This window comes from Mus pahari, chromosome 2 (assembly GCF_900095145.1).
Source record: "Mus pahari chromosome 2, PAHARI_EIJ_v1.1, whole genome shotgun sequence".
Taxonomy (NCBI): domain Eukaryota; kingdom Metazoa; phylum Chordata; class Mammalia; order Rodentia; family Muridae; genus Mus; species Mus pahari.
The window spans coordinates 161,399,732-161,426,197 of record NC_034591.1 but is presented as its reverse complement, the minus strand read 5'-3'; the positions used below and the strand labels follow the sequence as shown (position 1 = coordinate 161,426,197).

At 44.1% G+C, this 26,466-nt stretch overlaps 1 protein-coding gene across 14 annotated transcripts in view; it reads right to left on the bottom strand.

Moving 5' to 3' along the window:
- Ppfibp1 (PPFIA binding protein 1) overlaps positions 1-26,466 on the bottom strand; it is a 141,814-nt gene that overhangs the window by 26,217 nt on the left and 89,131 nt on the right. For 7 of the 14 annotated variants that reach the window (XM_029535649.1, XM_029535656.1, XM_029535650.1 and 4 more), the window contains 9 exons: positions 14,337-14,423; positions 12,662-12,775; positions 11,740-11,871; positions 8,721-8,813; positions 8,316-8,408; positions 6,901-7,015; positions 5,658-5,690; positions 4,352-4,413; positions 3,058-3,133 (listed from right to left, as the gene is read on the bottom strand). In XM_029535649.1, the coding sequence (XP_029391509.1) occupies positions 3,058-3,133; positions 4,352-4,413; positions 5,658-5,690; positions 6,901-7,015; positions 8,316-8,408; positions 8,721-8,813; positions 11,740-11,871; positions 12,662-12,775; positions 14,337-14,423 (805 nt within the window). The remainder of the gene's footprint in view (positions 1-3,057; positions 3,134-4,351; positions 4,414-5,657; positions 5,691-6,900; positions 7,016-8,315; positions 8,409-8,720; positions 8,814-11,739; positions 11,872-12,661; positions 12,776-14,336; positions 14,424-26,466) is intronic. The other 7 variants (XM_021189953.1, XM_029535658.1, XM_029535660.1 and 4 more) reach the window with 3 other exon arrangements.

Genomic DNA, 26,466 nt, shown 5'->3' with positions numbered 1-26,466 from the left:
TACAGTACTTATCTACCTATCTACCCAACGCCTAACTACCCACCTACTCTATGTACCTACCCACCTATGTACCTGTTTATCCCAGTGGGACTAACTCTGGGTAACAACAGAGTCGCCATTTAGACATGGTACTTCTTATCATAGCTGTGCTTTCGAAAATACACAAAATGAAAAACAGGATAAAAAAAAATGACAGCTGATCCTTCAAAACAATCCTTTGATGCTGTTTTAAAGTAGGAAAGGCTTGACAGAAAAAAGAAACCAAATATCCAAAAAACACGAAGCTTGAAAAAGTTTTAGCATCAGTCAAGATATAAAGGGTTAACTATAGAACACAACGCTAGACAGTCATTTTCTTAGAGATTGAAGATTGATTTTAAAAACTCTTATCTCTAAATAATGCCAATTGGCAAACCATATACCCATCTAAAGAGCTTAACAAGGCTGTTTTGTTTCTTTGTCCCCCACAACTGTCTTCCTTCAGCATAGCCCAGGCTAGCATCAAAAACTGACTCAGCTCCTAAAGTGCTTAGACTACAGGCATGCCCAACTTCACCATAATTTTTTTAAAGATTTATTTTATTTTTTGTAAGTATGTGTGTATGTACGCCACGTGTGTGCATGTGTTCACAGAGCCCAGAAGAAGGTGTTAGATCAGTTGAAACTATAGTTACAGGTGGTTGTGGGCTGCCAGACTGGGTGTTACAGTCCTCTGTAAGAGCAGCAAATGCTCTTAACCACTGAGCCATCTCTCTAGCACCTAACCGTAACTTTTAAATTGAGGTTTTACTAGAATTTTATCCTAACTTTACAAGATTTTAAGTGTTGCTAAGAGTTTTGTAAAGAATGAGTAAATAAGTCTAAGTCTTATGGAGAAATCACTTTTTATAATTCTTCACTGTAGTAGGCCATGATGTTCATGACTTGTGAAAACCTATCCTATTATATCTGATTTCAAATTACTACATGGGGGCTGGAGAGGCTCAGCCAGTCAAGTGCTGCCGTGTAAGTCTAGGGCCTGCATGAAAGCTGGGCATGGGCTGAGAGGTGGCCCAGAGGCCAGGAGTACACACTGACCATGAAGAAGGCCTGGATTTGGTTTCTGGCTCCTAAACTAGACAGCTTACAACTCGAGGGATCTAACACCCCCTTCTGGCCTCCTCAGGCACTTGCACAAATGTGGCATACATATAACCACACACATACACATCAATAAAACAAATCTTTAAAAGCCAGGCATGGTGATCTATAGCCTTAGACAGGTTAATCTAGACAGTCAGTGAACTCCAGCATCAGTGAGAAGCACTGTCTCCTCGCAGGGCCAGTGATGTGGATCACAAGTTATCCTTTGTCTCAAAGCTTCTGGCCCAAAGCAGAGTTTTTTCTTTTGATTCATGAGTTCATCACCATTAAAACATCTGAGAGTATAGCTCGGTAGCAGAGGACTTGACTAATATGCACGAGGTAGATCCCAAGCAATAAAAAAAAAATAAAATAGTTAATTTTAAAAATAAAATTTCAAATTCTTGATTATTTCATAATTATCTCTTTCTGGCTAGTGTTTATATCAACTTGATGCTGGCTAGAATCATTTGGGAAGAGAAAAAAAATCAACTGAGAAAATGCTCTCACTAGATTAGGCTGTGGGCGGGCTTGTGGGACATTTCTTTGATTAGTGATTGATGTGGGAGGGCCTAGATCATTGTATGTGGTACCAACCCTGGGCTGCTAGTCCTGAGGGTATATAAGAAAGCAGGCTGAGCAAGCCATGAAGAGCAAGCCAGACAGCAGCACCCTTCGTGTCCTCTGCATCAGCTCCTGCCTCCAGGTTCTTGTCCTGTTGAGTGCCTGCCCTGACTTTCCTCTGTTATTATAAGCTGAAATAAAGGCTTTCCTCCCCAAGCTGCTTTCAGTCATGGTGTTTCCTCAGCAAAGAAACCCTAACTAAAACATCTCTTAAAAGGCATGTTTTTGGTGCTTATCATCTTCAGGGTGACGACTACCTGCACGCTCACAGTCAACAAGCTCTAACATCCTGTATGTTTCAAATGACTCTCAGACTGTTTGAGAAAGGTCATCCGCAGGGAAGGCAGAAGAGCTGTGTTCCAAGAGGAACTCACACTCCTTGGCCACCATTACCTACCTGGTGCTTTAGCCCCGAGTGTCTACCTCTGTTGATTTATTTCCTTTGCTCTATGCCCCTCATCTAACTCAGCACATCACAGCCTTAATCTTCCGGGTGAATCCAGACTCACTGGGACTCTGCAGCAGGAGTCTTGGTTTGTTCCCCCTGCTCTAGATACTGCTGTCACTCGTAACCTCCCCCCACCCATTCCCACCACCCGTCAAAGGTTACACTACAAACTTGTTACTCAGCCCTTTACCCAGACTGGGGGCGTAGCTCAGTGGTAGGACATTTGCCTAGTATGAGCAAGGCCCTAGGTTCAATCCCTAGGACAATGGTTCTCAACCTGGTATCCACAACCCTTTCACAGGGGTGGCATATGATGGCCTCCAGATCAGAGCTTTACATTACAACTCATAACAGTAGCAAAAGGAGTTAAGAAATGGGTCACTACAGCATGAGGAACTGCACTAAAGGTCACAGCAAGGGGGGTGGTGGTGGTGAGGACCACTGCCCTAGGACCAACAAAACAAAGCAAAGCCTCACTGGATTCTTGTTTATGAGCAGACACCCAGCCCAGCCCTACTGAGATTCCTCTCACGTCATCAACATGCCACACCCTCCCCACCCCTCAGAGCTTTCCAGACACTGCCCTTCCTTCTAAAACACTCCAGATTCTTGACACGGGCTGCTCTAGAATGCTTTCCTGGAAACTACTCTGGCTGAGGCATAGAACTACAACAACGTACCCGTCAGTTGAGTGCATCCTGATAAGACAGTTGTCTGACACTACCATCAATAAACAAATGAGCCACGTGATCTGGAATAATGCACATGAGCTCTGTAAGACACTAAGTCTAAATGTGTGAGTCCATGGCTGGTTAAAATAGACTGAAGTAGGAAGGCCTCCAGAGAGCCGTCTACATTATTACCTTGGGCCGGAACTGCTGGGTCCTGCATTTTCCTGTACCTGCTCAGGCACTGCCGGAGGTCTTCTATTTTCCGATCCTGTGAATTGAGTAAATCATTACCACTATTGAGGTTTCAAAACAGTCAAGAGAAGCACCTGTGAACAGTGTATGCAATCTGAAAAGTATTTCTAGCAAAATATGGCAATGCCTATATTTTTCCTGTGTGTTTCAGAGACAGAACCAGAACCTGTGATGATACATATTCTTTTACTTGTCAGCCTTAAAAACCAAACTGATAGAACAGCATTTAACAAAAAAGAAAAATATCAGGGCCAGTGAGATAGCTCAGTGACACCACTGAGAGCAGGCATCAAGCCTGGTGACTTGTGTTCGATGCCAGTCAATAAAATTCTAGAGTTCAGATCCCCGGCATCCTCCACACAGAAGCCGGATGTGGCAACTGTAACCTAGAACTTGGGGAGTGGGTGAAGAAGGTTGTGATAAGGAAGAATAGCTATCTATTGGCATTCTGCAGTTTTGTACTCCTTGGAATTAGTCTTTTCTGGGACATGTCCCTTTGTGCCATTCCCTAAGGGACACAGGAGAAAGCAGTTCTGACGTTATAAGCCGACCACAGTGGTTGTTAGGCAGCCAGGGTCAGGTCAGGTTGGTCATGAGAAAGACACGGCCCCATGCTTCTAGCAGGATGAAAGCCAAATACAGGTGAGGAAAACTGACTATGGCAAAGAGCCCTAGTGACACAGGCATTAGGCCAACGCACTGAAGACAAAGGCGGGGACCAAGAATGACCCAGTGGCCTGGCCTGTGTCTGTTCTCTGTTAGTTTACCTTTCAGGAAAGGCAAGATACTTCCAGATGTCAAAGAAGTCAGGAATATAAAGAAAGTAACTACGATTTCACAGTAGTGCTGGTGCCTTCCTTCTCTCTGTGGCTGTGCGCACCTCTGTGAAGTTGGAGCTCTACCCTTCAGAGGTCAGAGGTCATGTTAGCCTAGAATTTCCAGACCGTTCCATTTCCCTTCTCATCTGAATATAAGGAAGCCCAATGGTCTAAATATTTCCTAAATTCAGAAGGGGAAAGGGCATGGGGATTTCAATGGAACCTGAGTGCTGGCCTCTCTACTGTGTGCACACACACAGTCACAATGTCATCACTGAGCCTGAGACCACTCAGGCAGGAGAGACAAGGAAAGTCCCTTAATGACCTGTCCCATTGAGGTAAGTCAAGGTCTTTGTGGACCAGCCAGGAAGCTGCAGAGCACAGACAAAGCGCAATAGCTGAGTCTCATTTGATACCTTTTCTTCATTCGCTGCCATCAGAGACTCCACTGCCTTCTTCATTTTCTGTACTTCAATGTCTGAAAGCATACGACATTGTTAGGACACAGTGACATTGTCAGGAGGCAGCTAACCTGTGTGGGAAGACACTTGCTCTTCGGCCTGACAAGTTCCAAGGTACACGAGGCAATGATCCTCCTTTAGGAACAATAAAGGATGACACTGACTGCCCCACCCACACAGCTGTGATAACAGAAAGATAACAGTGTGGGCAGGGAGGGAGGTACCCTCTCTTAGAGAAGTCTTCCTTTAAAAACTGAGGATGAAAGGTGGGCGCAGCCGCAATGACAGCACTGAGTTTTCAAAAAAAAAAAAAAAAAATGAAGCAGTGGGTGAGAGCGACGGATGGATGGTATTCACAATGACCAAGGCGGAGTGACAGTGCTGTCATAACCAAGCTGGAGAGGCCATGGTGAGAGGCTGAGCGGTGTGGTGCCACATGAGTGGCATGCTGAGAAGCTGGCTGCAGTGCCACAGAAGGAAGAGTACCTTGCTTCATCTATACGCCTCACTTCTAATACCATTTTAAAACAAAAGTCGAGGCACAAACCACAGCGTGCACAACGTGACTTCCTTAAAATCTGATAACCAAACACAAAATTGATACTTAGTAAAAATGACCATTTAACCCCAAAGCAAACCTACGGTTAAAATATGGAAACAGGGAAATATTCACCTGAAGTTACCAGCTTCTGAAGGGGAAAACATTTTAGTAATTTTATAAAACTCACTGATACATTTTCAAGTAGGAATTGCTGAAGTTTGTTGCTTGTTTGTTTGTTTCAAGCAAGTTTCTTTAACCTAATAATTCACTCTCTGTAGTCAGTTAAGGATTTATCTTTATGTGCACTCAACAGTCCAGGCTTCATAAAGCTTCTAATGTAGACCTCAGCTAAACAATGAGTTTCAGCACAGACCCAGCGAAGCTCACCCACGAGCTCCGGTGTGGTGACTTGAGTAATGAGCTGCCTTCTCTCCTGTGCCTGCACCACCTGCACAGAGAGAGCACACTTTCTAGCTCACTCCTCTGTGTGTCCTGCTGCACTCTGGGCAGTGAACAGGCTGCAGCAAAAACCTGTAAGATGATCTTTTCCTCCTTGCTTTATGGCCTGTCTGACTAGCCTCTGTCATGTACCCTGTGCAGAAATGAGGGGCTATGGATGAAGCAGCTGCACTTCTGCGGACAGAAATGCTTAGATCATGCAAAGAGTGAAGTGGCTCTGACGACAAATGAGAAGCTGATGGAGATACACCAAAACCTTACTTTTCTCTTTGAGCTTCTTTTTAATATTTTCATCTGTACAGGAAAACCCATCAGATTGGGAGTTAGCATTTATTATAACAAAACACTATCTTACAAATACTAGTAGTTGGTTTCCTTTTACATAATGCTGGGACTCTAATCCCACGAACAACCCAGGAGATGAAGCACTCCCACATGACTCTGAGGCTGGTAGATGCAGGAAGCACAGTGCTGGAGCCTCAGGAAGCACTGCTGTGTGGTTGGCCGAGGGACTACATCAGAGCTTCATCCTTCTGAACCTTGCTGCTTCTTTGTGGACATTAGGCCTCAGGGTCAACCAACCATGACGTCGACTGGCTAATGTCACTCTGGCAGGTTTTCCCAAACGTTAGTTTGATACCTGGTCCCCCTGAGTACGTGCGGCATTCAATTATGCACTCAGGCCCAATACCACTGAAACAGTCTGTCCCCTTCAAGGAGACAGGTCCACTGCGGACACAGTCAGTATCAGGGTCAGACTGCCATGAGGTGTCTAAACCTCGTACTCAGACTCTGAACTCAGCTGGTCCCACGGTGACAATGAGCAGTTCACACTGGCTCTAGTCCCTCACTCTGTGTGGGCAGCACGCCAAAGATATCTCTAGTCACATGTACTCACTCGGTCCGTTCTGTTCTTAAACTCTGAAAGTGAGACTGGCATTATGGGTTCCCTGGTACTGGGCGTGAGCAGCAGATTCAACCCTAATGCTGTGTTCTATTTCTGAACACCCTGTAATGTTATTTTACTTATGTCTAAACCCAGGGAGGAAAACCCACTTCTGTAACTCTTAGTTTTCTGATGGATAAGGAAATATGTACAGAATGCAACTTGTTTCCATACATTACATGGCATGAGACAAAGCTCCACCAACTGGAATCTAACTGTCCAAATGAGTCAGAAACTGCTAGCTACACACACACACACACACACACACACACACACACACACACACACACACACATTCTAGAACTGCCAGACATTATACATATTATATTTCAAGATTTTTTTTTTAAAATTGAGTCATGGTCTTCCTGTGTCACCCAGGCTGGTGTTCAACCTATATTCCTTCTGCTTCCATTTCCACATGCTAGAGCTGCAGAGGTCAGACCCAAATTTCATTGGAGTTTAAAATGTCATTGGAGTTCTTCTGTTGTCCAACATCATATCCTCTCCTGCAGTTTACAGGATCGTAACGAAACCACCAAGGACCACAGTCAGCCTTACCTCGATCAAGGACTTCAATTCCTTCTCCTTTCGCCTTACACACCAGTCTTTCCTGCAGCCTCTTTACTTCACACTCCTTCTCCTCCAATTGCTCTTGTAAAGATGCCAATTCGTCCTACAAATTATAAATTCATTGTAAAACAGTAGACTGTGGCAGAAGAGGAATACATATAAAGCGGTATTAGCCCTTTAAACCAATACCCAGACTATAGGAATGAGACAAAAAACCCACGAAAACTTACACACAAACACAAATTAGACAGAGGCAATGATAAACACTCTTAATATAGATAATTTGCAATAGTTACAGTGTAAATGTTTCAAGTTTATGAGTAAAGGTAAGAAGTTGAAGTATAACCAAGACAGGGTGCTCTAAAGTTCTGCCTGCGCTAACTCAAAGTCTCATCAAGGTAGCTGAAGAAGGTGACCAAGTTAGATACTTGTCTTAAAAGCAAATTCAAAGAGGCGTGACTGGTTCCCTCAGCATTTCAAGGTGACACTCATGGTCCTGGGATAGTCCCTGGGCATCAGTAGCCACAGGGAGGCAATCTGGGGGTGACTGACCAAATCATGAAGTAGAAAATTCACTCTTATCACTGAATAAGGCAGGCTCCTACAGCAATGGAAAGTGTGGATCTGAGTCTTCCTTTTGAAATGACGAAATCTGCAAAAGCTTCCGAGGCCCTGGTGTATTGTTAACATTTTAAATAACATTTTAAAACTCAGCTTGGCTTTAGAAGATACTATTGTTAACATTTTAAAGCTCAGCTTGGCTTTAGAAGATACTAGTTGAGCAAATTCATATCTTTCAGGCTGCATCTGTCACAGAAATTAGTTATGCAATGACAACAGGCATCTTTTATTCAGTGTAGCATTTAATCTCAGAGTCTTCATTCAGCTATCTATACATGCAGTGTTATGAAAAACCCACCCAGGAGGCCAGGTTGGCCCTGTACTCCTGACTCACGGTAGGGATGGACAGAATGGAGCCAAGTTCAGAAACTTTCAGTATCCCTGCAAGAGTTGTTGCCCCCTCTCCCTGCAGGGCTTCTAAGCAGTGGTTTCTCTTCCCTGTCATGATAAGCAACACACACACACTGGCCTTCCAGGAAACCCTAACAGGAAAGCAGGCTCCAGTTCATACGAGACAGAACTCTTCCACAGGTGAACTGTTAACTATTTTATGATACTTAGGGGTCAGATAGTCTAAGAAATAAGTTTATAAGATGACACTTTTATGTTGTACCTGTTTACTATTTACATTAGCACTCTTGTCCCTTTAATCTGGGTGTATGCACTTCTAACAGACAGGTGACACACATACACGCAATGAAAGCACATGCTACTGAACACCATCACAGCAGAACGACACATGCCAGAAGGCGGCAGCCCGCTCCCGCCAACGTCTACTACACCTTCAGTGTCTCCCATTTTTGCTCCATCCGTTGCTTTTCATACTGCATCTGACCCACCTTGATTTTCATGCTAGAAAGTTTGGCCATTAGAGACTGGTAGAGAGACAGAGGAATGAGAGAAAACGAGGCAGAAAAGATAAGCTAAATAACTAAGAAAACAGCATCAGTTCATAAAGGTCGGCTAGCCCAGATACCACAGGCTGTGTCCGAGCAGATTAGTGAAGCCGTGGATTTACTGAGAACTCTAGCATGTCAACTAAGCACTCCAGCTTGGGAGAAACACGGTTTAGTTGTGAGATATGTTTGTTATTATGTACCAGTTGGAAAACATTTTTTAAAAATAATATTGCTCATAGAACGGTAGACCATGTTTTAAAAAAATCATTTTTCCCCAGAGAAACTTACTTTAGTTGACTTGAGCTTTTTTTCATACTGAAGTCTTTCACTGTCCATTTCATTGACTTTTAGCCTCAAATCATTGATCTCTTGAATTAGCCCCTGTAAAAATAATAATAATAATAATAATAATAATAATAATAATAATAATAATGAGGAGGAGGAGGAGGAAGAGGAGGAGGAGGAGGAGAAAAGGGTATGGCACAGTCACCAAAAGAGTAGCCAGAAAGCTCTAAGCCAGCACTGCTCCTTGGATATGAGTTTGAGAACCAGTCCTAATAAAGGGAAATCCAGTGAAATTTACCCCTAACTGCCAAAGCACACTTCCACTAAAATACTAACTTAAGTTTCTAGTGCCTCTGCCCGAAGTGCTTATGAAAACAAAAATGTAGCTATGATTCTGACTAGAGAAATGCTATTGTGAGAATCGTGTACCAGGACCCCAGTGTGGGGCTGGAAGGTTTGTGGAGCCTTGAAGCAGCAGCGCCTGCAGGGAGACCCCTTACCACTAGGAGCATGCCCTCAAAAGGGATTTGGGGACCTCAGCCCCTCGCCGTCTCTTCTGCTTCCTGCCATGCACTTCAGGACAATGTGCTGCTTCAATACCGTCTCAATGCAATGAGGCCCACTATTCATGGACTGTGGTCTCCAAAACCGTTGGCTAAAATAAAACTGTCTCTTTATAAGCTGTCTTGGGTATTTGTTATAGTGATGAGCCCTTGTTTTCTTCCTGTTGCTGTGATCAAACAATCTGACCAAAAGCAAGACAGTGTGTGTGTGTGTGTGTGTGTGTGTGTGTGGCGAAGGGAGGGGACAGGAACTATACTTCCAGGTCACAGTCCATCACTGATGGAAGCCAGGGCAGGAAACCAAGTCTGGGACCTGGGAGCAGGAACCATTTGAGTGCTGCTTGCTGGCTCCTTCATGGGCTCACTGACCTGGCTCATGCCCACCTAGCTTTTCTATATCAATCGTGCAGGAGATGGAGGCCACACAGTAAGTTGGACCTGCCTACAGCAGTTAAGACAGTCACGATAACTCCTTTCACCATGTCCACAGACCAACCTGACAAAGACGAATTACTCAACTGGGACTGTTGACAGGTGGTTCTAGGCTGTGACAAATTGATGAGCCATGCTCACTGTGGCATGACAGAAACTCGAGTAACGCAGAAGGCTGTCTAACACTGACAAAACCACTTAGCATCTGTTTCTATATTAAAATGACCTATGGACCCCATCTTTTCACATAAACTAGAGTATTTTCTCTTCCATTTACCTTAAAACTCTTTTCTGTAATACATTATAGTTATTTAAAGATTTCTATAATTTTTGCCTAGTCTATAAAAATATAAACTTAAGTTTCTTTAAGCCAACAATTTCAACCTGAAGGTAGATGAGGGTCTTATATATATAATATATTCATATATCTAATTCAATAACATAATCTTATACATGTAAAAATTTAAAAGCCTAAATGATTTCATAACAGAATGTAATTGTATGCCATTTCTACTGCCACTTTAAATATGTACTTATAAAATTTGTTCAAATAATCTGAATTCAAGTTTAAAAAGAAACTGTTTCTCTTGCTAGCTTATCTTGCCTGCATAGAAATCAGGAGTGGCCTTCCTTCCTTTGGTCTTTCAGGCTTTGCTATAGTTAACAGGCAGCTTTGAACTCCCAGCAGGGACGGCTGTAAACATTACCCCTTCCTTTAGTGCTGACTGCAAGGATGAAGGAAGAATTATAGAAAACCAAATTACTTAGTGGGGCCATTTTCCTATTTTTTTTTTAAAGACAAGCTATCCAATTGTTTTTGGCGGCAATGGATTAAATATGAATCTGAGGTTCCAACCTGGGAGAAGATACATAGGCCCAAGACAAGTCGGGCTGGAAAATATGGAACTACCTCTTTAATACAAAAAGAGAAAAGGAAAGAAAATCTTTTTAAAAACCAATGTAATCTAAACTACTACACTTAGCAGCTCAGGCTCCACTCAGAGCTCTCCATTTTAGCCATCTGTGCCTACACCAGAAGGGGGCGCAAATCTTCAAGGTTTAAATATTTTAACACACTAGGTTTCGGAAACAACTATAAACGTTCCCTACTTACTTCAACATTTTCTTGGAAACCACCATCCAAACTCTCAAAATTCTGGCAGTGTTAAGAGATTCAGGATTGCAAAATAGCTAGCTAAAGGTTTGATTTTTAAAGGAACATTAAGCCAGAACATGTACATATTCCATTCTGTTTCAAAATCTGAATGCTATTTTGATTATTTTAAATATAAATGTAAAATTACCAAATATTCTGTAATATACCCTGTGAATATATGTACGCCCTTATATCAGCAGTGTAAACTATTTCACAGGAAATGACCAAGGACTGTGTTTTCTAGAGGTGCGTTCACAGGGTCACTGGATGGGGACACAGGAGAAGACAGAAGCAGGGAGAAACAAGGCGTGACTAACTCCTGCTGCAAAGCCTGACTGGTCAGCCTCACAACCAGATTAAAGGAGGCGCAGTGTACTGGGTGAGGAAGACTCCGCCTCCTCAGTGCGGACAGACTCCCTTCCTATCTGCCATCCAGCCTCCTGGTTCCCATCCCTACAGCCTCCTCCCCCACCACTGAAACAATCCCCCTGCTGCCCAAGCCACTACGAAGGTTCAGCGGTGACTGTTTTATTAGGGATGACAGGGTAAGGAAAAGGGAAACATCTAAACAGACTCTTAGAGGAAAATAAAGCCAGATGGTGGTGGCAAAAGCCTTTAATCCCAGAACTTAGGCAGAGGCAGATGGATTTCTGAGTTTGAGGCCAGCCTGGTCTACAATGTGAGTTCCAGGACAGCCAGGGCTACACAGAGAAACCCTGTCTCAAACATCAAAGGGGGGGTTAAACCGCCTTAATCAGTCTGATGAAGAGACTGAGCAGTGCTCTTGCTCTAAGAAAAACAGTGAGGGCCGAGGAGGGAGGAAGAGAAGAGAGCGGGGAGGGAAGAGGGAGAAGGAGCATGCGCTGCTTACCTCTGTGTCTCTGAACCGATCTTCATAATCCAGCCTGTCCTTCTCCACGGCCGTCAGTTTTAACTTCAAGTTAGAGATCTCAGCCATCAGCTCCAGCTTCTGTGTTTCTAAGGAAGTCCTACTCAGAAGCTCCTGTTAGAATTCCAGATATTCACAAGTTGTCATATTACAAACTTCTGTCGTGATGGCAAAGCAGCAACGGTTAAGTGTAGCCTGTGGGTGAAGTACTGCCACACGCCACACGGCTAAAGATCACTTACTCTAGTGACCTCTTCTGAACAGAACTACACATGTCATCAGGGTGTCAGGGAGACACATCTGGCAGACTCCAGAGCCCATGACAGCACTGATGGGCTGTGCATGGTGCCTGCAATATCAGGGACTGGGAGACACGCTCATGAGTTCAGTCCCTGCAGCAGTCTCCTGAGAAGAAAAGCTTATCAGCCTCATGTATCAGGGTTTCTAGGAACATGGAAGCCTAGGTCACAAGGACAAGGAGGTCTGGAGTCTGTCAAGTCTCACAGGCAGGCAACAGCACAGACTAATGTTCAACAGCAGCAGCTCTGCACCCAAATACAGTCTCTGCGGCATCACAGGCGTTTCATCCACAAGCCCCACGTACGCACTGGGATGCACGTATGCATGAGGTTTTGCCTAAACAAGCCACATATGATGATTTTCATCTCACGGTTGAGAGAAATAATATGAGCTCAAAACATCAACTTATAATTCCTGAAACATTGTATTCTCTCGTAACTGCACAATGTTGTGTGTCTCTGTGGTTTTAGATTCTGCCACTTTAGACTCTAAACAAAACAGTCTAGGAATTCTGGAACTTACTACTGCTGAGACAAGACAGGAATGTTGCACCTCAGATAACACAATTCAGCATCCCCTCCCCCCCACCAGCTTCAGCCCATACCTGCTGCAGCATTTCTTCAGTGGCATTCAGCTTCTCTCTGTGCTCTTCAAGACAGAACTCCAAATCCCGAATCTTCTCTCCCTGAGCCTCCACCTGGTCTGTCAACACACTTACCTATTAATTTAAAGCAAGGGGCTATAATGAGTTTGAAAGGCTCTGGACCCCAAAGCATGGCTCATTCTCTAACTGGAACGAGGACTAAGATCTATCACTCACGGTAGTTTAAAACATCACAAGCTTAACAAGACGACAGTGGTCCTACCCTTTGCTACTTATATTTTGTTTTGTGTGGATCAAGCCCAAGGCTTGTGCATGCTTTGATAGGCAGGCTCTCCACCACCGGGCGGCCTCTGCAGTCCTATGCTGCCTTATGACCCAAGGATTCCTATCCAATTTAGGAGAAACTTGGTGCTGATGAGACATTTGCAGTTTCTTTACACATTAGAGCCATTTCAGTTGTCATTAGGAAAATCTGATGTTGAAGGCGATGGTAAGAGACTAGTGTAGATAGCCACAGAGGAAGTGAAGAAACGGGCACAAAGGGCCACTCAAATTTCATGCATTAATAATAAATGGAGTGAAAGTGAATAAATCCTACAAGCTCTTCCAAGATGAACCCGGTCACAAGTGTGTTCAAAGCAAGGGCAGGGGAAGAGTGTTGTGGTACACTTAGCATGAGTTCAGGTCCCAGCACCAAAGAGGGAAAGGAAAAAGCCAGGGCACTGCACCACAGGCCCGAGAAACAAACGGTGAAGCTCAGCCCTCATCCTCAGGTTCCGTGTGGACCCACAAGTCTCTCCTCTGGGATACCAGCTGAAGAAATACTCTTTGATCGCTTAGTTCGAAACACAAAAATAAAGGCATTTGCTCTGTACTTGGAAACACCACGAGGAAGCAAGCAAAGGTGCCCCACAGTACTTCCCAACAGCAGGCTTCACTCGGCTGCTTCGTACAGTTCGTGTGTCATTTTAAAAGATGGAAAGTTAATATATATTCAGACAAGAGATTTTTATACTATGGGTACTCACAGATCTGGATTTCCAGTTGAAATGTATGTAAAATCAGATCTGACAGCAGGAGACATACAAAATCATCTCAAGTGGCACCGAGTCTGACCTGCTCCTGAGAACTGGGTGACACAGCTGGCCCCAGCCAGCCCTGTGCACTCCAGGTACGAACGGCTGGCCTAGCACCCCACTTCTTGTTTGTGAGATAGGATCTGAGGCTATAGCCCAGGCTGGTCTCAAATTCATGGCAAGTCTCCTTCCCCAGCCTTCTAAGTGCTGGGATTACAGACACTGACACCACAGCGGCCTTCTACTCCACTGGGCTGTTTCCTTCAGCGGCTGGCTGGGCTGCTGTACAAATTAAGTGTTTCATTTTCAGTAGTCTGTGAAAGTGCAGTCTTCCCTTGGCATCTGTCTGTGGCTGGTTCAAGAATCCCTGCAGATATCAGTCTGCATGCTGAAGTCCCTTCATGGAACAGCAGTATATTCACAAACAATCCACACATCTTCCTATGCTCTCAGTCACAGGTTCCCCAGTACAATGTAAATGCACATGAACAGTTGTTATATTGTTTAGATGGCATGTTTACTACAGGTGCTTAATATAGGTGATCTAAAATTGCAAGGACATATGTCCTGAGAAAGGAATTGCCTCAAGTACCACTTGCCTGAAGAACGAGGGATTCCTTGTCATTTTCTAGACGTGCCAACCTTTCTTGATACACATCTCCATTCCCAGGTAGGTGTCCATTTGTCTGAATGAGAAAGTAACATAAGTAAGGTCAACTCTCACTTATGATTGATATGTTATCAATCAGTAAAACTGATATTTTAAACTCAAGGGGCCTGGATTAAATTTAGCACAACTGGCATGGATGGAAAATATAAGAATTAACTGACTTCAAAATAAGCATTACAGGCACCTAAACACAACTCACTAGCCTTACCCCATTTCTGAGTAAACAGAAAACAAGACCCTGTCTTGGTTCTAAATGTACCACTGTGGTAACTACTGACCAAAAACAACCTGAGAGGTAAAGGGTTTATTTCACCTTATAGTACACCATGAAGGGAAGTCAGAGCAAGAACTGAGGCCTTAGAGGAGCGCTGCTTACTGGCTTGCTCCTCATGGCCCTGCTAAGCTACCTTCTTATACAACCCAAGACTGTCTGCCCAGAAATGTTCCCATCCCAGTGGGCTGGACCTTCCACATAATCATTAATTAAGAATACATCCCATAGGCTTGTGTACACGTTAATATGATGGGGATCTTTTCTTCCCAAATTACTCTGTATTGTGTCAAGTTCACAGAAAGCTAGCCAGCACAGGCTCTAAAAAGCAGCAGCTGCTGGAATGTTCCTAATTTTGGGTGAGGTACAGTGATTATGACCTGTGATGCCCTCCTGTTCCTACCACTCCATCACCAGCTTCCACACCCAATGCCTGTTTATGGAGTAGACACAGGGGCAGCGTCTGCCGGGCTTCTTCCTGTCCACTTAGTTCTACACGTCACAAGATGAAATCGTAAGATAAAGGCTCCTGCCTGGAAAGCCTTCAGAAGCTTTTCTGTCTCCCCACCAAAGCTTAAACACTCAGCCCAGAGTGATTTTTCCTGGTGGTACTGACGAGCCAGGCCTGCCAGCTTTGCAATTATTTTCCATCTTGGCTTCACTAACTTCTTACATGTTTATTGGTTTATACAACACTAAGATCAGCTCCTAGGCAAAACCTGGCCACTAGCTTGTACCTTCCTAGCATCTGGCTCAGTGCCTCAGTGCTCGCCTATGTTCCCCTTCCCACTCTTCTCCCTTCAGCTGTTTTTTTTTTTTTTTAAAAAACCCACTTTGTATATTATGCATAGTACACTGTCCAAGGAAGTACACTTTTTCCTACTTTTTATTTTTGTTTGTTTGTTTTTGAGACACAGTCTTCCTATGCAGCCCTGGCTGTCCTGGAACTCATTGTGTAGAGCAAGGTGACCCAGAACTCACAACGTAGGTCAGGCTGGCCTCGAACTCATTTGCTTTTGCCTCCCAACTGCTCGGATTGAAAGTATGCACCACTGTGCCTGGCCTTTTCTTCCGTTGTTTTCATATCCAAGTCATAAATGACACATTTGAAAAGTCTCACAAAGAGTATGACACATGAAATTGTCACTCTGAAACAAAACAGTACGTAAGACACCCCTTCCCCTCCCCTCACTCATCCACTGTCCTCCCCCTCTCCAGGATGTCAGGAATAATCCTTCTGCTTAGCCTCCTGGGACTACAGACATGAGCCACTATGCCCAGCTTGTGATGTGCTCCTCATAATTTCCTAGCTACACTATATACTATATCCATAGGATTCCCAGAATAGTCCTTTCAATACAACAGAAATAAAACCAGAAGAAATACAAAATAGACAGGTAGGGGCATCCAGAATTCAACCACAAGCAATCTCTTCAGAGTTAGAACCAGAACAAACAAACAAACAAACAAACACCAGAAACTGTACACTTCTTCCCCCAGGGCACATCCAATGTGACATCTATTTCTCCAGAATTAACCTGCATCTATTCTACCTCTCCAGATTTCTATTTCAGTTCTGGGAGTGACAAATGTCATATCTTGAAAACAAAACACCATAGACGAAGGAAGAGGAAAAAAAGGAGAAAGAAGTCAGGAGGAGGAAGAAAAAGAAGGAAAGATTAAATTTGGGGTGTTCCTTCTGAAGATGGAGACACACTGGGTTACATTTCCCAAGAGTCTACAGAAAACTCAGAAGCTAATCATGTTTAGAGTGGGTACAATGTTAACAGCAGTTGCTCGACCATATACATGCACCATTACCACTACACAACCCTATCCATGTTGTTCACTCCAGTCCAGAATTAACTCACCAGAGTCTGATGGAGTAGTAGGAATGACCTACACCCCCTGGGGACCATGAAAATGAAGTAGTGTTCTGGAAGTCAGCCAGGTACACAGTGGATATTCTAGTCTATGAGGTGCAGAGGCAGACCCTGACACACAGTGGATGTTCTAGTCTATGGAGTGCAGAGGTAGACCCTGGACAACTTTCAATTCCTAATTCTGATTACGCACATTGTGAGGCATGTTTTTAAAATCCCAGTGATATTTTATAAACAAATTTTATTACATTAAAAATATTCTATGTTCAGTAAACAAGAGGTACAGCTTTCTCCTTTGTCTCTTTAAGAAATAGAATGGAGCTCCCAATGTTGACCAGGTTGGCCAGAAACAAACCTGCCTTAGCATCCTAAGTAGCTCTAACTAAAGTCATGTGCCACTGAGTAGAAACCAAAAGTATCCGTACGTTTTCCTCCTGTAGTTCTGACTGGTGTTTGAACCCAGGGCCTCACAAGGAAGCACTTGTCACAGGGACTCATCACAGGGAGGCACTTATCATGTGGAAGGCCTCACCACACAGAAGTGCTCACATACTCCACTGCTAAACTACACCCCCTGCTCCCTTATTCTGAGAGCAAGAAACTCTAGCCGAATTAGCATCAGTGTTTTTTCAAACCAGATATGACAGAATGAGATGTTTCAAAACTGCTTCTCCAAAGTGAAATGCTGAGAACTGACTCAAAATGAGCAAACAAATCAGTAATGTCCTGGTATTTATGAATGCTTATAATACTCAAGATTGGCTAGAAGTTCTGAAGCATTAATAGTCACCACAGGAACCCAAAGCAAAAACTCTTAGGAATTGCTCATAGCTATGGTAATGTATTTAAGTAGATAGAGAGCTGCTCTGTCTATGTGTCCTCTTTCTGTTACTTCTGATTAAGAACACTGGAGCTAAGTCTGAGAGGTTTCTGTCACCTCTCTCCTTTCTTCAGCCACGATCCACCCGTGACTCAAGCCTCCCTCCAAGTGGCATTGTCCATGCTCACACAAGCATTTCATCCCTTTTATCTAGTCTGCCTCTCTTACCTTTTCTATTCTTTCTTTGTGCTTTCCACAGCTACCTACATTTGGGTCTGGTCTATAAAGTTTTCCTCAAATGAAGGCTTCATTCGTTTGCTGCTAACAGCACTGGACAAGCTCCTGTGGACTGAGTGTAGATGAGTACCTGGCCTTGCTTCTAGTCACATTTCCTTTAAAATCAGTAGTTATAACTTCATGGTGGTGCTCTTAATCAGTTCACTTCCTCCTTCAGGAAGATCCCTCAGACATCCATCCCTCCTTCCAGTTTTACTTCTGGCCAATCATAGGAGCTGAGACTTTCCTTTCCAAAGCTAGTCCTCCTACTTCTTCCTCTGGAACCTTGGTCTCCATTTTCCCTTAGACCTGCAATTGTTATCTCTTCTTAGTCTCGTAATAAGATTTTTTCAGTTTTCTCTTAACATTGACCCAAAGGCTTTGTGCATACTTTGCCCACCTCCTGATACCCCTTGCCTGTGTCAACATCTTTCATAACCAGCTTTACCTCTTCCTTCTGATGTTATGTCAATATCTTCTCCTCATCTAATGGCCTCCCTTTCACACCCTGTCCTCAATTTCACAGTACGGCTTTTTACCACATTTTGCCACTGATGGCCAATCAGCAAATCACATGAATTAGTCACAGTAATGGCTAGCCTTGGTTTCAACTTGACATACTTAGGAAAAACGGTACTTCAATCAACAAACTGCCTGCCTAAGACTGCCCTGTGGGCATGTCTGTAGGGGCATTTTCTTTATTGCATTATTATCCCTAGGCATGGAGGACTAGCCAGCATAGAAAAGGTAACAGAATATGAGCCAGAAAGTAAGCCAGCAAGTCACTGTCCTCCATGGCTCCTGCCCTGACATTTCTTAATGATGGATTGTGAGCTGGAAGTGTAAACCAAATAAACTCTTTCTTTCCAAGAGGAGCTGCCACTCATAAAGCAACAGAAAGCCAATTAGAACAGCCATTTATTCTTCCTAATAGTCTCTTAGTGCAAAACCCTCCTATACTTCTTTTCATTCATTCAGAAAGCTTATAAAATATGATGTACGTCATCAAAAACAATGTATTTACTACAAATTCCTAAGACCAAAGCACTAAAGACCACTCCAAGTAACTATATCTAAATCCTCTGAAATAAAGTCAAAATAGCCCTTTATACTTTAGTGTGTTGCAAGTCTCACTGACAACATTTCATCCAACACCAGGAGAGAAAAATATGCTCCACTATCACAAAGGCACTTTCTTCACTCAAGCAATCATATGACCAGGTCTTTCTGACATGACGAGAAAAACATCTAACAAGCATTATCTCTCACAGAGTTAGTCAGACTTCCTGCACTAGCCAATAAGTTGATCTGGGAATGTGACTTTTCTGAACACAATGCAGGTGTATACAAGCTGAGGGCATCCATTTCTGCGCCAGGTGTTACTAGCACAGAACGCCTAACAGGTGGGAGCAGGTGACATCCTGTCACACGACTACTTTGGCCATGTCCTTTGTTACATTTCAGATACACATAAGAGTTAGAGAACCTAGCTACTGTATTTACCAGCTCACTGGAAGAAAGGAGTCTTTACCTACTTTATGACTGGGTTTTTGTCTTCAGAGCCCTGGGTTCTATTCATCTGCAGCCGTCTACAGTACCTCCCACCTCCATCTCCTCTGTTCTCTTTACTGAGCTCTGCCTAAATCCCAGATCTGCTAGGAACGGTGGGACACAACTTTCATCACACAAACTCAGTCAGTCCAATCCTGAGCAAATGCTCACATGTTACCAACCAATTTAATTGATTTTTAAAGTTTCTTATTAGTATATATTAATTATACATACTAGTCGGTCCCATGTATCTTCATACATGTACATGAAATACTTATTGGCATATATTAATTATGCATACTAGTCGGTCCGATGTGTTTTCATACACATACATGAAATACTCCAAGCATATTTCACTATCCCATCTCCTCTCACGGAGCCCTTTCCTCCACTCAAGTATCCTGGTTTGGCTTTCATCCCTTTTTTTGTTTTTAATGACTTTAACTAGTCACTTACAGGAACACAGGCAACCTACCAGGGGTACACACTGAAAAAAATGCTTCCCCCGACTCCCACCCTGCTACCACTAACTGCCTACAGCTCCTCATTAAGAGGCAGGACGTCACCCCTCCCCTCTCCAGGGAGGAATGCTGACAGGCCGAATCTTGTGCAGGGAATCCCAGCTGCTGAGTTCCAGAGTGCAAAGCCCAGCCCGAAGACAGCATTCTACAGCACTCCGCCCCTTTCTCCAGCTCCTAATTCCTCTCCTACCCCTCTTCCAAGATACCCCCTGAGCCCTGCAGGGTATTTGGACTTTTGAGTGCAGACAGTGTGACTCATCTTTCCGCAATGGTGCGGCTAAAGGGACAACATGAACATTTTGAGATGTTTTGCCTTTGAAACAGATGGTGTCTGTTTGTGAGACCTGACATTTGTTCTGGGAGCGTCTCCCTCGGATTTTCAGGGTCTAGGCTGCTGGGGTTTGTGGGTATTTCGGTGTTCTGAAATCCAACATTCCCTAGGACATTCCTCAGCCTGTTTTTGCTTCCTGCCCCGCTCAGTCTCCACTCTGCATTCAGCACACTGAGAAAGTAATTTATTTCTAGCAAAAATATTTTCTCCTCATTAACATCCAGAGACCACCAGTGGCAGCCATGGCTCAAGAGGACCTGCAGAAAGCTGACTGGGGGGCCGGGCGTGGTGGCACACGCCTTTAATCCCAGCACTCGGGAGGCAGAGGCAGGCGGATTTGTGAGTTCGAGGCTAGCCTGGTCTACAAAGTGAGTTCCAGGACAGCCAGAGCTATACAGAGAAACCATGTCTCCAAAGAAAAAAAAAAAAAAAAANAAAGCTGACTGGGCCCAGAACCCATTCTTTAACATGTCTTAATCTAGTCTGTTAGTATTTCTGAGCAGTAAGGGTACAGCTCAGTTTCAGAGAACTTGCCTAGTAAACACGGTTCTCAATTCCATCCCTGGAAATAAAAACAAAATTTCTGGTGACTAGGGCGATGGCTCAACCACATAAGCGTAAGGATGGCAGAAAGATCCCCAGCACCCACATAAAAGCCGGGTGGGCACAGCAACCTGTCTGTAATTACAGGGTTGTGGAGATAGGATATGAGATAGAGGATGCCCAGAGCAATCAGGCTAGCAAGACTAGCTGAATTGGTAAGCTTTGGGTTTAAGTGTGAGACCCTGACTCAGTATATCAGACAGAAAGGGATCAAGGTAAACATTGAACATCAAACTCAGGCCTCCATACATCAAACTCGGGCATACAGTCATGTGCACTCCCACACTCAGGTTCACACACACACATGAACATGCATATATGTACACACAGAATAACTTTCAGCATGATGATAAATGCAATGCGATAGTGGAGGTGCTTGAATTTAGGTTACAAGTTAGAATGTGACTCAGAAACTGCCAGTTTCTTGGTAGAGTCACTAGCCAGCAAGCCTGCTGGTTATGTATGTGCTGGCTGCTCACACCATCCGGAAAACTCTTTCTCTGGCCGTGGTCTATCTCAGTTCCTTCACATTTTGGCTCTGAGAGACACTTCTGCATCTGAGGTCACATGGATTCGCTCTTTCTCCGGCTGGCTTTTTCTCAGCATTCACTACTTTCCTATTCACTGTGCATTTATCGTGTCTGTATCATTCGCTCCCAGGATTCCCAACAGGATTCAGCATCATGAATGAGAGAAATCTGTTTCCAAACAACACACCCACTCTATTCTCCATGTCTACTGCAGCTCCTTGCATGTAGCACACACTTCTATAACACTGTAATGAGCACTGCTCCACGAACATCAAAGTGCTGTGTGCACTTACAAGGCAGGAAGTTGCTCAGAGTGTATTGCTGGGTGGATGGCTCCTCATTGGTTTTTATCTTAGGTTGTATTCTGTCTTTATATTTGATATTTTAAGTTGAAGGATCCATAAAATGGCAAATACTTTTCAGAACCAACAAAGATTCCACTACAATAATAACATTCCAAATATAGTACCCATGGAGCCAGAGAGCTTAGGGTTTTCATTGTTCGATTTATTCAGGTCCAACTCATTCTGTCTGTTCCTTCTTCCCAATCCCAAACCTTCTAAGACAAAGTAAATGTATTCTCTCAGGCCAGAGAGTTTGATGATGATGATGATGATGATGATGATGATGATGATGATGATGATAATGATGGCAGCAAAGGCAAAGGCATGCAGAGGAGAGCAGAGGTGGGTATAGGAGGAACAGAAGCAGGAGTGTGAAGGAGCCAGACTGTGCCTGTTGACAGTGCACTTCCCTTTAGAGAAAGGGCTCCTGGGCCAGCGTTGAGAATCCAACAGGAAGTGGATGTGATACTTAATATTTTCATGACTTCTCCACTTAGTATTTCAAAAGTCAATAATATATTAAAAGAGGATATGCAGACATACGTAATTTACTGGGATTTATTCTTCCCACTTCACTCTTTATTAGCAGAGTATCTAGAACTTTTAAATTCATAGACACAGAACCAAAACAGAGTTCCAAAGGCTAAGTAAAAGGGGAGGGGCCAGGGATGTCGTGTAACAGCACAGACTCAGGGTCTCAAGGATGGAAAGGCCTCTCTAGGTAGATGGCGACGTACGCACCAGTGTGGACGTGCTTAGCACTACTGTGCTATACACTTCAAGACGGTTAAAGTGGTAAACGCTGTAAGAATAAAACAAACTGCGAGATAAATCTAACACTATCACAGATTGAAGGAACAGAGTGCCAGGGACAGTGTGAAGTGTCCCTCCCCTGTGACTCCTAGCTGGTGGTGCTGTCACGGAGGCTGTGGGAGTTTTTAGGCATGGAAACTCACTGGAAGGAGAAAGCTGGAGGAGGGTCTTGAGCTTTACAGCCCAGCCCCACTTCCTGTCATCTCTGCTGCTAACTGCTGATACAATGTGACCAGCCACCTCACACTCCCATGGCCATGTGTTTCACACCATGGTGGACAGGTTCCTTCTTAAATCCTGAGCCAAAATAAACCCTTTAAGTTGCTATCGTCAGCATCAGGTATTTCATAACAGCAAGAAAAGTAACGGAGATACAAAGAGCCCTAGCAAATTCCCCCGACTGCAAGTGGAGAGGAGGTCCTAGTATCAAGTAAAGGGGGTTGGTAACTGCAGGAGGAAGGCTGTGTATGGCAAAGATGGGGTGACAGCTAGATTCAGAGGTGCAAACCTGGGTTCTAATGTGGGCTATAGCCCATACAAGGCTCTCCTTAGCTCTGTGTCTCCATTTCCTCCTCAGTGAGGGATGGATGAGGGTCTCTGCCTTGCAGAAGTGTGAGGAGCCCATGCTAGCACATGCTAGGCACTCCTCTCTGAGCCTGCCAGGCAACAGGAGGTCTTAGAAACTGAGAATCTAATGGGATGTCCTTCCACAGAGGGAAATGACCCTGGCCCCACCACAGGGAGCCAGGACGGTCATCATGGCAGTCCACTGCTGCTGAGCAGAGACCAGATGCTTCTGAGACGGCACGGATGCCCCGGTGATATTTTATAATCACTTGTTAATGATTCCAATTAAGCAATTAAAGTCTTCATTCACGGTCAATGGTGGCCAGCTTGAGAGTCTGTGTCCTATAAGAGATGCTAATTAGTGCAGTGGGCATTTGTACTGCTAATTATCATTCTTGCCAGGCCTGGGAGCACCCCTGGTTTCCCAAAGAATGCAGGTTACTTCTTTACTAATTGCTGCACCTCCTTAATTATTTCATGTAATTGGCAGCTGGACAGCTGCCTGTAATGCCAGTTCTCAGGAGGTGGAATAAGAATTTGAGGCTAGCCTGGGATACCCAGAGAGACCAGGTAGCAAAAAAACAAACAAAGGTAGCTGGAAAGAAAAAAAACAGATGGCTAACAGTGTGTCCCAGTGAAGGGACACTGTGTAAGCATGGGTCTGTCTTAACAGTATTTCTATAACTGTATGCTTCTAGAAAATGAAGACATTTATGATTCAGCAGGTAGCCTCCTGTGATTGGGAAAAATCTACCCAGCATGACACCTGCTCAGTTACCTAGGCAGAAGAGAATTCCACTGTAATGTTGGAAAACTAGAGTACGTTACACAGGTATCACTAACAGGAGGACTGCGTGCCTATCAAGACATAGCTTTAAGTTGGGAAAAAAAAATATGTCTGAGCCAAACATATAGCTTCTGTTTATGTCTAATATCTTAGGGCTTCCATTGCTATGAAGAGACACCATGATCAAGAACTCTTATACAGGACAACATTTAATTGGGGCTGGCTTACTACAGGTTATGAGGTTCAGTCCATTATTATCAAGGCAAGACCATGGCAGTGTCCAGGCAGGCATGGCACTGGAGGAGCTGAAAGTTCAACATCTTCATCCAAAGAAATTCAGGCTAAGACTGGCTCCCACGTGGCTAGGAGGAGAGTCTCAAAGCCCACCCTCACAGTGACACTCTTCCTCCAACAAGGCTACACCTCCTAATAATGCCACTCCCTGGCCAAGCCTATTCAAACCACCATATCTAAGTTGCCCTGGAATGTTCTCACAATGCTCTTTCTAATCCAAGAACCTGAGGATCGGGACCTGCAGCAGCAGAGGTCAAGAGGCAGACTGACAGGAGAGCCTCACATTTTGTAATGTCAGTTATGAGTCATCTACAATCAGTAGAGGTTACAAAAATGCCATCTTCAATGAAATAAGTGATACTAAGTTCAATGTCTGCAAATCAAGGCTTCTAACCTGTGAGTGTAGAAATGAGGCATTAGTAGCTAAAATCATCACACCAGACAGTCTTTATTGCTTATTTTTCAAAAATGAAAACATTCCAATCCCAAGTGCACATGTTTCTAAAGTGCAAAAGTGTGAGTGTGCATACTTTAGGGCCAACATGTGGGATGTGGCCTCTCTGGGCCTCTGGCTGGTCTCAGAATCAGACTCAGAGCTGCTCAGCCTCCTGCAGTGATTCTCTGTTGCTCTCTGCAAGGCCCCTCTTTTCATATGGGCCTCAGGAATGCTTTTTCAGGCCTTTGAAAACAAGGCAAATCTTAGGCCTGTGTCCTCTAAGTGATCTTAGTCACCTGTGTCACACAGCAACACACTGAGACACCCCAGCTGACATTAAAGCAAGTGTCCCGAGCTTCTGGGAAAACCTCAGAGCAGTGTCCACAATCATATTACCAAGTCAGCAGAGCTCTCAGGTGGGGGCAGCCAGAGCAGAGTGGCCATGACAGAGCACCTTCACTGCCCTCAGCAAGTGGTGTTCCTTAAGACTGAGCTCAGGTCTTAACTACAACTGCAGACTCCCCTCTCCCCCTCAGCCCTCAGAAACAAACACTCAACCAAAAGGCACAAGTCAATTATCTACAGGTCCTCTTGAGCCAAGTAATAAATTCCTTTCTCACTGTGTGCTGAATGTCAGAGTAAAGACAAGGGAAGTAGGAACAGGCTGAGGAATGTGCCAGGGTACAGTGAGTTTCACAGCACCAAGCTACTCCCAAAGAAACTAGCAAACCTGGATTCTTAAATCCCTGGAGGACCCTCCCAGGGCAAGTGTCAAGTCTCAGGAGCAGGCATCATCTGTTTCTAAAAGTAAAACATCTCTAACTTCTAACCCTGTGTAGTTAGCTGCAATGTCACTGAAAGATGCTGACTGGTACTAATTGGATGGAACCAGGAACACCAGGCTCAGATCTGGACTGGCTGGGGCTCCAGAATTTGTGCAACACCCCAGGAAATGCTTTGGCACAGGATGGGCATCCAGGCCCTCAGAGCAGGCAGCCAGCTATCATTCTTCTAGTCTGCCAGACAGACCTTAATCCTGCATTAGTTTTTATGTAAACACAACTAAGTCATAAGCATACACGTGCATCTTATTGTTACATCACCCACCTTATCTTCTCATCTGCTTTTGTGATGTTCTTTAGACTTTGCGTTCAACACATACCAGATGTGATATTTACAGTGTCTACATCACCAGCGTGGTGGAGAAGGATGCCTAGAAACTGTAAGAGCTAACAGAAGTGGAAGTGACATGGCTGCCACACACCACTAGATGGCACTTCTCCTCAAACACAGCTACAAAGTTTTACTGCTTTCTGAAGCATCCACCCACTATACTTCCTGTTTAGAATACCTATTAAGTCCTTCATAGGTGGCCCCACCTCACTGTTACTGTTACGCACAAGGCTCTTTTCCTCACAGGAGCATACCAGGTCGTTTATACAACCTAGAAGCCAGTCCATTTATAGAGGTAGAATTGAGCAACTCACTGGCACGGATACAATACAGTGCCTTTTCAAAGCTATCCTTAGGAGAGATGGTGAGGTTAGGGACTACACTGTTCTTTCAGAGCATGGCTCAATTCCCAGCACTCACATGGTGGCTCACAATTCTGTTGTGAGACAGACAGACAGACAGACAGACACACACACACACACACACACACACACACACACAAACCTGACGCCTTCTCTGGCATATAGGCACTGCATATGCTTGGTACACAGACATATGGGCAGGCAAAATATCCATTCATATAAAATAAAGAAAAATTCTAAGTTTTCTTTACAGCTGAGAGGAAGTGGGGTCTCATGTTCTGCCTTGTAAGTTTTTTTTTTTCTCTCCTGCTGATCTGCTCATCTATACTCTCAGTTTTATAATAAACAACAGGAGATTGACAGCACAGAGAAGGATCATGCAGGAGATTGACAGCACAGAGAAGGAACATGCAGGAGACTGACAGCACAGAGAAGGAACATGCAGGAGATTGACAGCACAGAGAAGGAACATGCAGGAGATTGACAGCACAGAGAAG